Here is an 18,642-nt window from a genome sequence, read left to right as displayed (position 1 = left end):
TGAGTTAGTACTGAACCAATGCCCTGGGCTAACACTAAGGGCTCTGTGCTGCAGGAAATGCAGTCTCAGATAAGACAATACCAAGGTCCTGAGCGAATGTATTAATGAAACATCCTGTGACAATTTTTTCTTTTGTTTTTAAAAATAATTAACGGAAGAGGGGAGATTACAATGATCTGAAAAAAATTTAATATGGTTACATCAAACTACTGAAATCATATTATAAATACAAATGCTATCAATAGATATTAAATCCCATATGAGTCTTCACATAAAGCTACTATTACAGGACTGTTCATCTGAGATTTCAAAGTGATTTACAGCACTATCATCAGCTACATTTTACAAACAGAAAATCTTAATATTTATGTAAGGTTACACAGCCAGTCACATGCAGAACTTGGAATAAAACTAAGATTCTCAACAAACTCTGTGCTGGAAAAGCAGAAGCTTCTGGAAAAATTCTAGTTTGGTAAATTAGCCTTTGGGCTAATAACCTACCTAAAATCCTATCTGTAATTTCTTCTTCTATGTGTTAAGTAGCTAGCATATTGCATCCCAGAAGGGTCTAAGTTTAGTGATGGATGAAGGTATCCGTGTATATAGTATAGATATTTGTTGCATTTGCAAGGCACTTTGAGGTGCTTTTGGATGAAAGGCATGACTATAGAGATAAACACCTACATCTAAATTATAGAGTAAAAATAACATATGTAAATTATTGTTCTTATAATAATCATCAGATATCCCTGATTTTTTTAATAAATTTTGGCCAAGATTTGCAAAAGCGATGAGTGATCTTTGGTGCCTTCAGTTTTCACTACTCAAGTTGAGACACCTGAAAAGGACCTAATTTTCACAGGAGTGGAGCATCACACTTCTAAGGCCTGGTCTACACTAGGGGGTGGGGGTCGAACTAAGCTACGCAACTTCAGCTACGCGAATAGCGTAGCTGAAGTCGAACTACCTTAGTTCGAACTATTTACCTGTCCTCACGGCGCGGGATCGACGTCCGCGGCTCCCCCGTCGACTCCGCCACCGCCGTTTGCGGTGGTGGAGTTCCGGAGTCGACGGGAGCGCATTCGGAGTTCGATATATCGCGTCTAGATGAGACGCGATATATCAAACTCCGAGAAGTCGATTGCTACCCGCCGATCCGGGCGGGTAGTATGGACGTACCCTGAGACTCAGATTCCTTTAACATGTCAAGTTGCCCTGCCCCCAAAAATAATTTGTCATGCTTGAAAATATTGGCTCATGTTTTAAATGCAACATTTATAAAAGGAAAAAAAAGTTACTCAGGACTGTACCTCCTTTCCCTGTTATCAGCTGCATTTGCAGATTTTACATTTTTTGATCATTCAGCTTTTAGAATCCAGCCCCAGTTTGAAAAATCCAACATGAGAAACAGTGCAGAATTACTCTAGACCTCTGACGCCAATTTCCTTGCAGACTGACTGATGGGAAAGGCAATATATAATCAACCAATCAGGAAAGAAAGACACAAATCTCTCCTCCCACTCTCAACATTCTGACAGACAGCATACAAATAACAATTCTTAATGGCTTGCCATCAAAGTCTGCGGTTTCCTTCAGACCACTGTATTCAGATCCATTTTGGGTCAGGCTATGTTCTGTTATGCAATCCAGGGCTCTTCTGAGAGTACACAACAAACAACATTTTTCACTATTAGAAAAAAGTTAGTGTTAACAGGCTTCAGTAGGAGTCCCATCATTCTTCTTTGGTTGGAGGCTGGGGGCTAAGACATGATAACTTGTGGGAAGACTGGTACAGAAGAAAGGAAAAAAGATAAAGAGGAAACCACAGGATTCCATTAGGGGGGAAAAAAACAAACAAAACACCTGAAGTGTGATATATCACCAGTGATATTCCATTAAAAATGTAATCACCCTTCATGGGTAACAAGAACAGAGGAAACCTTAAGCCACATGGAAGAACATGTGGATTCATTTATTCAGGCAAATGCAGACTATTGCTCTGTTATATAGAAAAGGGATAGCCAGAATCACACTGAATAAGAAGCTACCGCTGAAGAGTTTCACCGTTTTTTCCACTATGTTATCCGGAAGTCAGTCCTTAACAATCAATCCTCAGACACATCCCAGAAACCTTTGCAAGAGTTCCCAAAGCACTTCACAGGAATTAGTACTGTGACTCATGGGATACTTTGAGCATGCAATGGGCTGGTGAAAAGTGGCTAAACAAATCAGCTACAACAGGACACAAGGGATAGAAGAAGGCTCCAGCCTCCAGACAGTTGCAGGTGAGTGGCTCCCCTTGTGGCCCACAGGCTGAAATCTAGTGCGCTACAGAATCTCCCCCAAGAGTTGTCTCCCACAGCACACTACTGTAGGCGTTATGGGAGTCTGAGAAGCATTATAGTGGATATGAATACGTTTGTGAAAAAATAAACTAGCAAAAGCCTTTGTAAGCAGATTCAGTGAGACAACACTCCTTGATAGTGTTATATCCAAAGCCATAAAGATGGAAACTCATTACATGCCACAGAGAATGGGAGGAGTGAGGAAATATTTTTCTGTCCCGTTTCGGATCTTTGTCCATAACTTTATTATTTTTCAAAGTTAGCAGGATCAGCTGCTCTGTACAGCTTCCATTCTGCCCTTAAATTAAGTCTCCTATTTAATGCATAATGCATTTGTTTTGCCTTATATTAATTTAGCTCTGTGAAGTGGCTCAGATACTTATCAGCAACACCTACTTTAAACCCCAAAGGTCTCAAGTTCCTCTTAAGTATATATTGAGAAAAATTCTACCCTTCCCTATGGGAGCTGCATGGCGAGGCAGGAATGAGGTGGTAGTACTGGTGTCAGACACTTCTCTGTCACAAAAATCATTCTACTCATGCAAGGAACAATGATTCCAGTCAGAGAGCCACAGTACATTACCAAGTAAACCTTTCACGAGAAGCACAGCAGTCCTTTGCTCCTGCATACCGTTTATCACAGTGTGACAGATATGACAATATCCTGGGCAAACGTTATGGTGTTAAGTTAAACCTTATTGAATTACATTTAATACCTTTAATATTGAAAATGTGTACTATTATGCGATTCTATAGAGCTTCTTTAGCAGAAAGACAGAACTCATGCAATCTCTTATTAGGAACTTTTCAGGACCTTTGGGGACAGTGCATGTGTATTGTGCATTCCTAGGAATATTTAGGGGAATACAAATGACCCACTTCAAATTCGTCCTTTTGAAGCTACGCCCTGGGAAGAGAAACCAATTGTATACCGATTACCCACTCCTGAGAACTCCAGTTCAAAGACCTCTGAACTGTGTAAATGATGGACTAAACTTCTCATGAGTGTTCTTGTTCTGAGCAAAGCATATTTTTAATACGTTTTCTCTGTAGTCCTTTTACGTTAATAATCAAATATACTTGCTTAGAAGAATGGTGTGGTAGCTTAACTATGGGCAGTGACGCTGCTATTAGTCTCTGAAGATAAAGCAAGCAGGTCTGCTTAGGCAGTCTGTCTGTGTCTAGGAATAAAACAGTGAAGACAGGAAGCTGTTTAGCATGGTGATACCCGGCCAGAAGGGAGAGAGACAAGTCTCCACCCAAGAAAGGCAATGGCTAGGGAACTGGAAGCCTGTGACTGTGTGCCCTTGCTGAATCACTAAAGGAAAATACAGGTGCAGTTGCCCTGAATTACGACCTACTGTATATGTAATTGCCAGCTGGAGTTCTGGGCTTCCGGTCTTACCTGCAGACCACGCTCCCTTGGAGCTGTGAAGTGCCAGCTGACATGGTAGCCAGGCACTTCTTAGATGGTCTTGAGGCTAGGAATAGACCCTATAATGCTATTTATATGGGAGGGAAGGGGAGAAAGTCCCGATGCCCCTCTTCACCCCTTACTGTAACTTCACAGAAAAGGGATGAATCTAGCACTAAATAATTAATTCTGCCCTTCATCTCTGATGGCTCCAGAACTAATTTTTGTAAGAAAAAAACTCTCTATGGCTAGGAAGGATTTTTAAAAAGTCGATTCACTGCAATAAACAGCTGAAAGTTTAATTATCTCTATGCTGGAAAATGTTAACATTTAGACCAAGGAAACATGTTTTCGTAATTTCAGAACAAACAAATGTCAGCATTCCTGAAAGAGATCACAATGTTTTCAACTTGTTTGTTTTGTACTTGGTGGATATTCTATACTAACAATCAATTGTTTAAAGTTACCGGTCTATGAAAATGATTACCAAGTCCTGTAAGGTTCTGATCACCCTCATCTCCAGATGGCTAATGGGATTCAGGGCACTGACCACCCTTTAGGAGCTATATGTTACAGAGATGGGCCTGAGCTGCAAAGCTTGCATTTGGATCAAGACTTCTCTAAAGATCAAAACTCCTCTAAAGATCAAAACTCCTCTAAAATGTAGGTAACTCTATACAGTATGTTAATGTTAACATTACTGTCTGTGTTAGCCATTTGCAATTGATCCATGTTCGTAACTTTCTATTATTTACATTAGGCATAACACCTAAAAGCATGCCAAAGTACATTTTCAGTCATTTTGAGGGTGAAGGAAAATTGTGTATTTATACTTTTATACCAAAAACCTGAACAGAAAGACTACAGCTCACCAAAAAAATAAATAAATGAAATAAAATTAAAAAAGCGGTTTAAAAATATACAACCAGCGTAAGCTGAAAGTAAATGTAGAGAGAAGAAACAGATGTCCATTTTATACCTTTTCTTTTAGTGTACTGATGTGATGAAAAATTACTTTTTTCTAAGCAAATACCAAATAGAGGCTATATAAAAACTAACTTATCAACCTAATTCTTTGCATTTACTTAACACCATTACAAGTGAGTATCTTAAAGCACATTACAAACATTAATTAAGATATTATCATACTCATTTTGCAGATAGGGAAAAAAAGAGAAGTTAAGTGACTTGTCCAAAGTTCCACACAGCAAGTCTGTACTTCTAGTCCCAGATCTACTCAGAAAACTATAAGAGGTAGCACTTAGTAGTAGGGATGAATAGTTAGATGGTTCAAAATTAGTTAGGGTTTTCAAAACTAGGGAGGATTAAAGTACTCCAGGACCTCACAAAACATAGTAATGGTCAGATTCAGTTCAGCATTGCCAAGTGCAAGGTAATGCTGTGACCCAAGAATCTCTTGGTGTCACTGGCAGAGGGCATAAGGGTTACAAGAGATCCCCTGGGTCTGGTATTTACATTGTAACTCATTAAAGAATGTCATGTAAGATTTTTACTGAAAGCCTGTGTCACGTTGGCCATGACAATCTTTGCAAAATGTATGTGCAGATGATAATTTCCTATATATCTCCTTAAATATGTCTTTAGGGTCTTGTAGTTAAAGGCTGGTCATCCAGAGGTAATATGCCTTAAGACCATTTCCACAAGGCCAGAGGTGGGAGACTCTTACCTACCTGGTTTAACATTGTCTCTCTTACAATAGAAGTCTATTTGTGAACTCAGTCAAATGCCAATGAAGAGATTGTGGGGACTTCAAGAGAAGAAATAAACAGGAAGAGGTGAACAGCAGAGGAGGGACCCCTGTTTTCAGGTAAAGGTATAATATATCTGTGGGTGCAGAAAGACGCCCTGGCATCCTTCATCTGCGGGAGACAAGCTGCCAGCAGGTTTGGTCTCATGAAAGGAGGATGTCAGCCATCCTGGTTGAAAAATGCTGCAAGAAGAACTTTGGGTAGTAGGCAGCACCTTTTGAGAAAAGAGGGCATCTTGTTTGTTAAATTTAAGCTCTAGAATGTGTTATGATATTATTTTATATGTAACTCTGTTTCCATTAGTCCTACTTGCTATCACATGAATCTCTGTTCTTTGATAAATAAATGCATTCTTATTTTCACTATAAACATATATAAGCGCTGTGTGTTAAGCCGAACTAAGGTCTATTCTATAGACAGAATATTGTACCAGATGGTGTCTTGGTATACTCTGGTATGACAATTTCTATTTCTGTATTTTTAAGTCCATACAATACCTTCACTATCATAGGCTTCCTTTTTTATTGGATAATGTCCCCAGTGGACTTCAGTGTGTCCTTCTGGGCCACTATAGTCTGTCATCTAAATATGAACTATAGTTATATGTACCAATTGTGAAAATGAATATTAATCCAGTAGATTATTACAACAGCTATTATGATCTATTGTGTAAATATGCTTTTAGACAGTTTTAAAGTGGTGGATAATTGATACTGTATATTTCAGCTTTTTTGGTCTTTTGACTGCTAGCCAAATTGCTGGGGATGATTTTGAAGTAAAGCCAATTTCAACCCAGGGAGAATATTTTACGGCTGAGTTTTAAAACTGAACTGATAGAAGTAGAGGGATGAGCCTCGCTAGTTTGAGGTTTTACTAACTGCACATATTTTGGGGTTCTCAAATCTATTTGAAGTTCATGCATATTGTCCCTATAATTTAAATCCATGCTTCCCTTCCCACACAAGGACAATTCAATTTTTTTTTTAAAAAGTGCTTTTTAGCTAAAGAGATATCTGTTCTATAAATTTGAGATAGAACCCAACATTCTAGGTTAGCACAAAGTGGGCGACCTGTATATGACATATATAATGCCTACTTGTAGTTATTTATTACTTAATTAGATTTCTCTTCTCACCCTCACAGTCTAAAGATTTCAATCTTGTCTCCTCTGTGAACCAGTTTCACTTTGTTTCTCCGCACATGGATTTTATTCTCTACCACCATTCTTCTCTTTACTCCCAATTTGCAATCTTTACTACAGCAAGCAGAGTGCATACCCTATAGCAGGGGTCGGCAACCTCTGGCATGCGGCTCGCCAGGGTAAGCACCCTGGCGGGCTGGGCCAGTTTGTTTACCTGCTGCGTCCGCAGGTTCGGCCGATCACAGCTCCCGGCCAATGGGGGCTGCAGGAAGTGGCGCGGGCCGAGGGATGTGCTGGCTGCGGCTTCCTGCCACCCCCATTGGCCAGGGACAGCAAATCCCAGCCAGTGGGAGCTGCGGTTGGCCGAACCTGCGGACGCAGCAGGTAAACAAACTGGCCCAACCCGCCAGGGTGCTTACCCTGGTGAGCCGCGTGCCAGAGGTTGCCGATCCCTGCCCTATAGTGTTGGAGTCAGAGTTGAAATTTCTCAAACCCACGATATTCCCATATGTAAAAAACGAAGCAAACTGAGGGCTTGTCTTCACTAGGGGGTAGGTCCACCTAAGTTACAGCACATTTGTCAGGGCTACGTACTTCCTCTAACCAGAAAAATCACCTTGTGTGCTTGTATCCTTTACTGGAATTGCTGCCTCACAAGAGGGGCAATACTTAAAGCCAGGAGACTTCAACTTCTCTGATCAGAGAAGAAAAAATACAAAAAGTACAACTTCCAAAAGGCTGGCGGTTTACCTGCCAATGATAAACTACCTAACTGATGCTAATACACACACAATTATTCACAGCTAAGGAAAACAGAAGATGCGGACACTGAGGAGTTCGGTTTTGCAGCCATGGGTGGTGAGAAGGAACTGAGTGACAGTTGGGCCTGCTCTTCTCTTTACATCCTCAGTCACAGGGGCGTAAGGATGCCCAGGACACAAACACAACCTGAAAGGACACTGCTAGCCAAAAGACACTGATCTTTGGCGTATGCATGCCAAGAGTGGAATGCCAATGGATGAGTGCTCCAGGAACAATCTTCATTACTAGCTTTTTTTTGGGTCATTTTGAGGGCTATGAGACAAAAGTGAAACATGGAGAGCTTCTCATTCACTGAAGAAAGTAAGTTGTGCTATTTTGTGTGGGAGGAAGGGGAGAGGAGAAATGAGGCCTTCGCCGGCTTTTACAAACCACTGTGTAATCTTCAGAGGCTTGCTCGATTACCGGGGTTGATGAAAAGGGCCAGAAGCCAGCCAATAGTCTTCAAAAGACCCTGATATAAATTATTAATTTAATGCAGAAATATTAGTCTTCCGTTTATTTGACCAAAGAAATGAAAAGCTCCAGAGCACTAAAGCACACAGCTCATTAAAAGGAGGCCTCTATCCTCTGATAGCTCTTGTCAAGCAGTCTCTGCTCTTCTGGTGATCTTTGCAGAGAAACAACTGGGACTCTGCCAGGTCAGCAGTTAAAGGTAATCTCAGAGAATCCCTCAGCAAACTGTAATGTACTCAGGATGAAGAACAAGGAGTTCAGGGACTGAACTAATTGTGTTTAAATTTGTGTAATACTAGCAGCAAACAGGGTTTCAGTGTTATTCCATTGTAATTCACCTCTTGCAGAAGCAAAATGAAAACACAACAAAAATACATCCCTGATAAAGAACCAAGCTCTAAAAGTATTTCTGTATGCATTGCTTGATCTGTATTTTTTGTGGGGGGAGGAGGCAGGGGAAAGGAAGCACAGTATGGCAAGAAAAGAGAAAATAAGGGGATGTACCATACATTGGCTTTTATACAATCTAATCAGGAGGAATGGGAGCAATGTGACAGACTGTGGTAGAAGATGGGATCTGTTGACTTCTCCCTACCCCACTACAAATCTGCCCCCTTTATCAATTAATATGGCAGGCAAAGAGGGGTGGAGAAGGGATCAGACAAGATACTGGCCATCTGATTATTCTATATCCAGGACATTTTGAAATGGTGGCAGTTCCTATTTTAGTATTTATACCAGGGGTGGGCAAATTTTTTGGCCTGAGGGCCACATCTCGGTATGGAAATTGTATGGAGGGCTGGCTGGGGCAGGGGATTGGGGCGCACAAGGGGGATGAGGGCTCCGGCTGGGTGTGCAGACTCTGGGGTGGGGCTGGGGATGAGGGGTTTGGAGTGCAGGAGAGTGCTAAGGGCTGGTATCAAAGGGTTTGGAGGGCAATCAGGGGTGCAGGATCTGGGCGGTGTTTACTTGAAACAGCGGCCTGTCCCCCCTCCAGAGGCGGGGCCACACCGCTCTGCACACTGCCCCATCCGCAGGTACCGCCCCCGCAACTCCCATAGGCTGAGAACCACGGCCAATGGGAGCTGCAGAGCTGGTACTTGGGGTGGGGGCAGCATGCAGAGTCCCCTGGCTGCTCTTGCTTCTGGGAGCCGCGTGGAGCAGAGCGAGGCAAGCCCCCGACCCTGCCCCCCGGCTGGAGCACTGGACCAGGGAAAGCTCCCAACTATGCTCCCCGGCGGAAGCTCAAGGGCTGGATTAAAAGGTCCAACAGGCTGGATGCGGCCTGTGGGCCGTAGTTTGCCCACCCCTGATTTACACATTTACAAATGTACATCTGTCTCCAGAAAATACACAAGAAATTCATTCAAAGACAGGAACAACCTTCCTTCACTACTCCCTTGCCGTCATTTTAACACTGCATGTGAAAGGCAGCAAAATAAATTTTCCTGCTTATTCTCTGCCATACTGCCTTTTCAGGGTATTTTTAATTGTTCTGATTAAAATTTACTTTGTTAAGTACCACTGAGAACACAGTTCATTTCTGGTTTCCAGTTTTATATATTTCTGTCACGTAACAGAACCTGAAGAAGAGCTTGGTATAAGCTCAAAAGCTTGTGTCTCACCAACAGAAGTTGGTCCAATAAAAGATATTACCTCACCCACCTAGTCTCCATATAACAGGGTCGTAACCAGGTTGTTCTGCAGTGCCTTGCCTTGATTTCCCTACTTGGACTCCTCAAAAACTCCAGATCACAGTCAAAAGGTAATTAAAACCACTCCCTTTCTGGGATCCAATGTATTTAGTTGTCACACAGGTCGGCATTCTAGGCACCAACCCCAGTTCACTCTCTTAAGGTAGGAAGTCCCCAGCCTTCCTTCCCAGAGCTGGGTATCAGTTCTTTTACTCTTTGCAAGCCCCAAACTCCCGTGGTGTCAAGGTCCTCCTCGCAGGAGCCTCTCTCACACTCTGCAGTTTCCTGAGCTTCGTCCCTGTAAGGCCCAATGCTTCTCAAACCCTGAGCCTGCGGCAGATATCTCCATACTACCAACCAGTAGCAGCTATAACTAGCTCATGCTCCACTATCCACAACATGCTGTGGGCACAGAGTATGGCAAGACCTGCCTCCAGGGGTCTGAGAGACAGCAGTCTCATGGCTCGCGATTGGCTCCCTGCCCTATATAAACCCAAAGGGCATTCCAGGAATTGTCCAGGCAACAGCCCATATCTCCTGTAGCTGCCCTGACCATTCCTGCTCCCTGTTCTTGAACCCTGGTCTTTGCTCTCGGCTTGATTTGGACCTCGTCTCTTGACCCACACACTGAAACCTGAACTGGACTCTGATCCTTGGTATTGACCCCGGCCTGGAACTTGACTGCAAACTCCTCTGCTACTCTAAGCCTCAGGTTTGACCCTTCTCTGACCCTTGATCCCAACTGCCCTTGCTAGGACCCTGACACTTCCCTCTCTGAAGCTTCTTGAGACTCTTGTAGGGGAATCACCTGATCCCTGCTCAGGTGTGTCTATTTAGTAACTAGGGAAGGCTGGCTCTGTGGCCTCTAGCCCTTAAAGGGGAAAGTCACCCTGTTACACTCTGTACCTTCCTACTAATCTCACAGGGAGAATTTTTGTGTCAAACTTAAAATTGGGGCCCAGATCCTGTACTGGAAAAATGTATCCACAAGAGATTGAACAAACTTTTCAGAACACATGATTCCATGGTGTCCTGCACCATTATGGAGTATGCAAAGGGGCTGGGCTGAGATGTGTTGCTCAGGCAGGAAAGTGCATGCAAAGGTGGCTTTAACCAGAGAAGTACAGAGACTCTGGACTTCTGGGTTCAATTCTAGGTTCTGAAGGGAAGTGTGTTCTAGAGGTACAGATCCTTCTGCCCCTGTGCCCACAACCTGCCACCAGCCTCTTCTCCACCTATCCACTCCTGCCATCAGCCAGGCCAATAGGATGTTCCACCAATCATGGGCTGTCCTGGCCATACCCATTCCTCCTAAGACAGATCACTTGTACTAGGAGCTGCTACAATGGCTATATGTCATCGGAGGACTTCCCTGTTCAGATGCAATCCTCCAGAGGTGGCTATGCTGGTGCACTTTCCAAACTGCCACACTGTATTGGAGCCAACATATTTAGCAACACTAGTTTAAAACTTTTAAGTCTAGAAAACATATTGCTGGTACAGCCTTCAACTCATTTTCTAAAGATCAGCATTCAGTCACTTCTGTTTTAGAACAGAATCATAGAATACCAGGGTTGGAAGGGACCTCAGGAGGTTATCTAGTCCAACCCCCTGCTCAAAGCAGGACCAATCCCCAGATACAATTTTGCCCCAGATCCAGTGGCGGATTAACAAATTTGGTGCCCCTAGGCCCTCAAAAAATTGCCAACCCCCTCCCCCCAGCTCACCTCTGCTAAGCCTGGGAGGGAGTGGGGAGAAGGGGAGTTGTGGCACGCTCGGGGGATGAGGAGTGATGGTGAGCTGGGGGAGGGAGCGGTTCCCAGCCCTCCCCCGCCCCCCAAGAGTCACTCCCCGCACCCGCCGGCCCCAGGTCATCTTTGCTCCGCTTCCTCCAATCACACCGCTTACGCACTTCTCCCTCCCAGTGCTTTCGCGCAGTAAGTCTGGGAGAGAGGGAGGAGTTGCGGCGCGCTCGGGGGATGGCAGCGGTGGAGCGGAGGTGAGCTGGGGCGGGGAGCGGTTCCCAGCCCCCCGGGTTACTCCCTGCACCTGCGGGCCCCAGCTCACCTCTGCTCTACCTCCTCCAAGCGCACCGCTACTCACTTCTCCCTCCCTCCCAGCGCTTTCGCACAGCAAGCCTGGGAGAGAAGTGGAAGGAGGGAAGCGCGGCGCGCCCTGGGAAAGAAGTGGGCTGGGGATTGGACGGAGTTGGGGAGGTGTCACGAGCAAATTTGCCGCCCTAGACCTAGGCCTAGTTGGCCTAGGCGATAATACGCTGCTACCCAGATCCCTAAATGGGCCCCTCAAGGATTGAACTCACAACCCTGGGTTTAGCAGGCCAATGCTCAAACCACTGAGCTATCCCTTTTAGGCATCTCTTTTAAACAGGAATAATTTCTACGTATTGTTCTCCTAACCTTTCCTTATTGTTACCCATAATGATACAGGATAAAATTGAGAGGTTTTTTTGTTCTAAACTGTTTGTTTCACCCATGTCATGTCTTCTGGTTTTAAAATGAGACAGTACAGCTCATTTTCTATTTTATATATATATATTGTCAACTTTATTTCACTTTGTGGTCTCTGTTGGAAGTTCGGGCATTATTGATTGGTGTTTCTTTTATTATTTCAGGCATGTGCATTCTCATTATCTTCACTGGAATATCATCTCTGCATGAATGCATTACTTATACTAATGTCTCAGCAATTTCATATACTCTTTTTACTGGAATTTTTTGGATGGCAGCAATCTTGCTTACTTAGGAGAGGCATACATCTTTCCTCTATTTACCTGCTTTTTGGACAACATTTTTTTCCTCCCTGAAAACCCATTTCTTTTGCAAAATTAGCAAAGTCTTGACCATAAAAGCAGGACCACTTTCTGATTTAACTATTGATGAAATTTCAAAAATATTGGATAGATTATCTTATAAAACAAGTACTGAATTTATGGACGTGGATAGCACCATTGTTATTGCAGAACATCTGGAAATGTTTACCAACTGCTGTCCATTCTGTAACGTTCCATAAAATTCTAAGTATTCACAACCCCTTTTGATTTCGAAAAATTTGCATGAAAACATTTTTGTTCACCAGCATGTTGGAGAAAAGGGAAAATGTCACAAATACTTGTAGAAATATGTATTAATGAAGTATTTGCACAGCCATCTTGAAAGCTCTTTATGCATATGTAAGTCATTCAATCAGTTAGCAGAAACAATAACATATGACTGAGGGGACTAGTCATAGCTCAATACGCAAAACAATATTCACAATGAATAGTTTTGCAAGCAATCCATTGAATAGACAAATATGTTCACATAAGCTATAAATCAAGTAATTTTGAATTGCAAATAAATTCATAAAAATCTAAATGTGCTGCAGATAATTTACAAGCAGAAAAAGGATGGGGAAGGCTCTGATCCAATTAAACAGGACAAGGTGGGAGCAGCACCCATGGAGGGCGGGGGGAAGGGACACCCTATGCAGGAACCTGCAGCCTTCACATGCTACAGAGATCATCACCATCAAAGCTCCTACACCCTAGCATGCAAGAGTTCTAGTGGGCAATAGGCTGGGAGGTCCTGGGACAAGGACAGCTGGGCCATGACTAGGCCATGGTGCCTGAAGTGAGGGAACATGCTGGGTGAGGGGACTACTGCAGCCTCAAGACAGAGGACTCTTCCATCCCCCAGCCTCTGTAGAGACCTGAGGTCACCCTCTGCTGCATGATGAGAGTTCAGAATTTTGCCCAAAGAGTATGGTTAGCAACAAAGGCAGTACCACATTTTTAATCACAGTATCCTGAGAAGATGGCAAGCAACACAAAAACAGTCAATGGAACAGACATTTTACCTAGAGTAAAAAACACAGAATTAGCATATAGGAAGTTAGACTAGTTCTGGACATGTCTTTCCCATTTTTACATAACAACTTTCTGATGCTTCTTTTATTGTATCAACATTGATATGAAGACTGGCAATTAAAATGTATTTTCATCAACATCAGTGTGCCTAGTTTTCAGGTCTATGCATTGTCTTGTGATAACTGACAATACAGTGCTGCCCAAGTGGCAATAAAAAGAAAAAGCTGTGTGTGGCTGCAACAAACTTGTTCTTCACCATCTCCATAGTTAATAATCCTATTTCTCTTTATGGTGAGGTGCACTCATTATCTGATCATAGCCTATATTGTTCTCCTGGACATTTGACTTTTCAGTTTAGAGGTATTAATTGAAAATCCTGTTCACAGCAGGAGACATCGCTTAAATGTTAGGAACGCTTAGGGACTAGAAATGCAGAGATTTTAGATGACTCCATAAATTCAAGTGGCACATCCGTTTCTTTTCATAAATGAAATTCTGTTTCATACAACGCCAAGCCCGCTTAAAGAAAATGCCAACAACCAACCAAAACTTATTCACCTGTTGAACCACAATAACCACCAGGCCAGAAAAATACTTGATCCATCCAGCATACAATGTACAACAAATTCAAGAGAACAATGGTGTCAAATGTCTGATTGTGGTAGGAAAAGCCTGCAGGATGCAGGGCATAAACTGATTATCAGCTAGGTTTAGGTCAGAAATTTCCCTTCACCCCTGAGATAATATTGCACAATTAGATTCACAGCCCCATCAACCTACAAGAACCTACAAGAACAAAAAAGACCGAAAATAAATTATTTTTAAAACCCAATTTTTAAAATGGTTTCAGCTAATAAAATTTTACCTCTTACCCTCCTTGAAAGGGCATACGGTAGTTTAAACTATGTGAAGGATGATCTCAAAAATAGTTTTATCTGCAACATCTGGCATTTGTCACTGTTAGAGATAATAGACTCTATTAGATGGACCACTCTTTTTTTCCAGTATGATAATTTCTGTGCTCCTATTCTAACAGGAAGGAATTCTGATGCCTGGAAGTGTGAATTGTTCCAGTTACATGGCTGGCTAATAGAAAAGAGAGCAAAATCTAATCTCTCTCCTCCCACACGCTAAATATAAACAATATTCTTATATGACCCAATACTATTCTTGTAATGCACGTTCAGGATACATGTGTGGACCAGACCACAAGAAAGGAAGGAGGGAAGAAACAAACAAATAGCAGTCATAGTTCAATAGTCTAGGACTAGGATGGGGATGTTGTGGGTGAGGTACACTGGCAGACCTATGTGGGAAGTTGGTTTTCAGCCAGCACTATCCCTCCTTAGCATAAATTCAACATTCATGCAAAACTTTAAAAGGAAAATGAAGTTTTTATAAAATAAAACCCATTTTTTAAAACAGTGCTGTAGAAAACATTTTGGAGCTATGAAAATGTAAATGTACAGCCACTGTAATAACCAAGCATGTTTTTATACATTTTTCTAGATAACACATATCATCATCTGACAATGGGGAAGAAATATTTCAAGAGCTTTACTTACTTGGGATGCGTGAATTCGTCAATGAGGGCAACCTTTTCCACCAAGTCTCCTCCAATGGTTCGGACTAAATCATAGAAGTCATTTTCAGAGTATTTCTCAGAGGGCAGCCAAAAGGAGATGTCATTTATCAAAGGAGGATATTTGCTGAGAGGCTAAAAAATAAAAAATATATATACACACATCTATATAAATGTTTGATTTGGATAGAGATACTTAAAATTCTATTTTATGCTTGTAATAACATGTAAACTAAGCTTTTATAGAGTTAATTCCTTCAAATTTTGAAAACTTTGTGCACTGTTTTTAGAAGCACAAACTGAATTGTCAAGCAGCTAAAGTGCAGTTCTAAGCTGAAAAGCTAATCTCTCAAAATGGCATTGTGGGGTTCCAATGTTCATTGTCTCAGTGCCTCCTTTGCTCAGTTCAGAAGTAAAAAGATATTTCTTCTAGCTGCCATTTCCGCAAACATATTCAACCTTCAGAGGGGTAGCCGTGTTAGTCTGGTTCTGTAAAAGCAGCAAAGAATCCTGTGGCACCTTATTTTTATATTCAATCTTAATTCCTTCTTGCACATCACCACTAGTAACCAAGGCTCTGTAAGGCAAGCAATGCAGGTACACTGTGCAACCCTTCCCTATCTTTAATGAGATTGAACAGGCGTACTCAAAAAATAATATATGGCTCTGCAGTTAGAATAAACATTAATTCTGCTAATTACTTGTGAGCAGGAATAGAATTCACCTGCCTCTTTCCTAGATGTGTTGGTTTTGCAGGTCTAACAGCTCTAGGTCTAACTACATAAGAACAGGTGTACCTACTTAAGAGTAGTAAGAACTTATTTTTGTCACTTTAGTCAAGATTTATGACCTTTAAACACATAGATGGAGCAAATTTGTTCAATAAGAGGAGGCCATTTCATCACAGTAATTTTCAAGGTAGAATCAGTTTAAAGATTTACACAGTTCTTTTCACATAGTAAAAAGATGCTTATCACATTCATGCATAACATTTCCATGTAGTTTATTTTACCATGTTTATCTCATTTATCTTCTGTAATGTTTATGTTTATCTTCTGCAATGTCCAATTTAATGCTAAAACGGTCTGATTTACAGTTCTTGGTGCATTCTTATTTGTAGACAAAGCAAAGAACATGTTTAGACTAAAAAAATGGGAGTATCAGTTAATTTCCTCTATTGATTTTAGTTACAATAAAAGCCTTAAGATTAAAAAAATACAGACTATTTTAAAGATAATTAATATTTTCATAATCATTACAATATGTTCTCTAAGCATGCAGTGGTAAATGTGTCACCTTTGCTGTTAGGGTGACCAGATGAGAGGAAGAAAATATTGGAGAGAGAGGTGTCCGCCGGTGGAGCAAAAAACAAAAACAAAAACAAAACAGTGCTGCTGGCGGAGTGAAATATCGGGACAAATTGTGTCGTGACCAAAGATTGGTCGGGACATGGGACAAACATCTAAATATTGGGATGGTCCCAATTTTATCGTGACGTCTGGTCACTCTATTTGCTGTAGACTAGAAGACCCTGTCTCGTGATCTAAGTAGTCAGGAGAGCATGCCCGGATATTGTCAAGATCACAGAGGGAGGAGAGGGAGGAACAAAATGAGGCCAATGTTTACATGCACTGGACTTTTAAGGCCCAAGCCAAAGCTCACTGAAGTCAACAGGCTTTGGATCTGGCCCTTAATGAGATTTTTTTCTTTAGGTCAATCCTTATTTTGAACAAAAACCGGAACCAGACAGCAGTAGTTCTCTTCTCCTAGTCCTGCTTAACTTTCTAATTATTTGTATTACCATAGCACTTAGGAGCCCCAGTCACAGACAGGATCCCATTGCGTTAGGTGATGTACAAACACAGAACAAAAAGACAGTCCTTGCCCAAGGGACTTACAATCTAAGCATAGGACAAGAGACAACAAACGGATACAGATAGAGGACTGCAAGTAAACAGTGAGACAATATTGGTCAGCATGGTAAGTAGTGGTCTCTGTATACTAGCAGACTAACTGTTGTTAAGTTTAATGTCGGAATCAAGCAAAGGAGATTTTTGAGGATGAATTCAAAGGTGGATAATGAGGTAGCTTCACCGCTGTTTGCACGGAGCGCTTCTAAAGCATCTCAGGCAACATGGGAGAAAGCACAAAGTTGTTTGTTTGAAAATGTAACAAATGGGCAGTGGAGGCTACCATCACAAGGTGATGGGAGGCAAGCATCTTATTTCCTGCCTTCCCACTAAAACGTTGCATCTTAATTAAGTACATGTATACAGGATCTTTGGGTACTACAAGAGTAAATTGCTTTTCTTATTTTGTTTATACAAATTCAACAATTCGTATGTAGGCATTGGTCCGTACAAGTACATTGTCTCAATAAAAAATGTGTTCTCTGATTGGGAATGTTTTATGATAGAACAGTGAAATCCTAAGTGAATACCTGATAGAGCAATAAACCTGTTAGTAGGACAAATTTACAGTGCCCAGATTTATACAAATCCTGTTACGTACAGTGTAAACCTTTCAATGAATATCTGATAAGGAATATAGTGCAAGTTTTAAATTAATAATCCCTGTGAATCAAACTGTGAATCACGAATGATTATCCAACTTGTTACATGAATAAACTTGTCAAACAAATTCATCTCCTGTACACCAATTTCAAAACTCCACACAATAAAGCCATCATACAGGAGCTCTTGAGACAATACCAACTCTAAATGAATAAAAGGAATACACCTCTTACATCACAGCCAGAGCTGTGAATGTTGGAGACACCCTAGACTTACTGTGTTAATACAAAGTTAACGAACATTATGTTGTTAAAGATACCAATGTGATAGGACTCCTCATCAATGAATGAGAAAATGTAGAATGAGTAATGTGATAGGACTCCTGTTTTAATATATTTCCCTCTCACCCCGCAAGTTACATTACATTCTCCACTACCACAGAACCCTAGCAACTTATTGAACTAATTTCAAGGTATTTAGGGACTAATTCAAAACCCATTGAAGTCACAACTTTGTATCAGGTCCTTCATTTTGAAACAAGCAGGAGATTTGCCTGGAATAAATACGAACACAATCTGCAGCTAATCCAGATGGTAGCTATGTATTTCACTCTTAGAAGTATGATGTTAAATAGCGATACTGCAAAAAATACATATATATGCCGTTCATTAATGCCCTGAATCTGAAAGGTGCTGAACACCCCCAAGTCACGCTCAAGTCTTTTGCCGTTGATTTCAGTGGAAGCAGGATTGGACTATTAATATGGAGCACTACTATTCCCAGCTAAACTCAGACCTACAAGGCCAGATCCTTCAAAAACACTTGAGAGTAACCTTACTCATGTGAGTAATGCTGCTGAACTCAATGAGACTACGTACATAGTAAAGCTACTCATGGACATAAACATTTACAGGATCTGCATTACCAAGTCTCCAGGACAACTAAATGTATCCTAAATGTATCCTTGGAGAATTAATCAACCCATGAAATTACTGCCTTAGACTAACAAATGTATTATTATTTTTTTAAACAGAGCTGGAAAGA

At 41.6% G+C, this 18,642-nt stretch overlaps 1 protein-coding gene across 4 annotated transcripts in view; it reads right to left on the bottom strand.

Annotated features, from left to right (window-relative positions):
- Window positions 1–18,642, bottom strand: part of FARS2 (phenylalanyl-tRNA synthetase 2, mitochondrial) — a 324,031-nt gene that overhangs the window by 84,459 nt on the left and 220,930 nt on the right. For all 4 annotated transcript variants that reach the window (XM_039525765.1, XM_039525767.1, XM_039525766.1 and 1 more), the window contains exon 7: window positions 15,069–15,220. In XM_039525765.1, coding sequence (XP_039381699.1) covers window positions 15,069–15,220 — 152 coding nt within the window. The remainder of the gene's footprint in view (window positions 1–15,068; window positions 15,221–18,642) is intronic.

This window comes from Mauremys reevesii, linkage group 2 (assembly GCF_016161935.1).
Source record: "Mauremys reevesii isolate NIE-2019 linkage group 2, ASM1616193v1, whole genome shotgun sequence".
Classification (NCBI taxonomy): Eukaryota; Metazoa; Chordata; order Testudines; family Geoemydidae; genus Mauremys; species Mauremys reevesii.
This window is presented reverse-complemented; position numbering and strand designations above follow the sequence as displayed.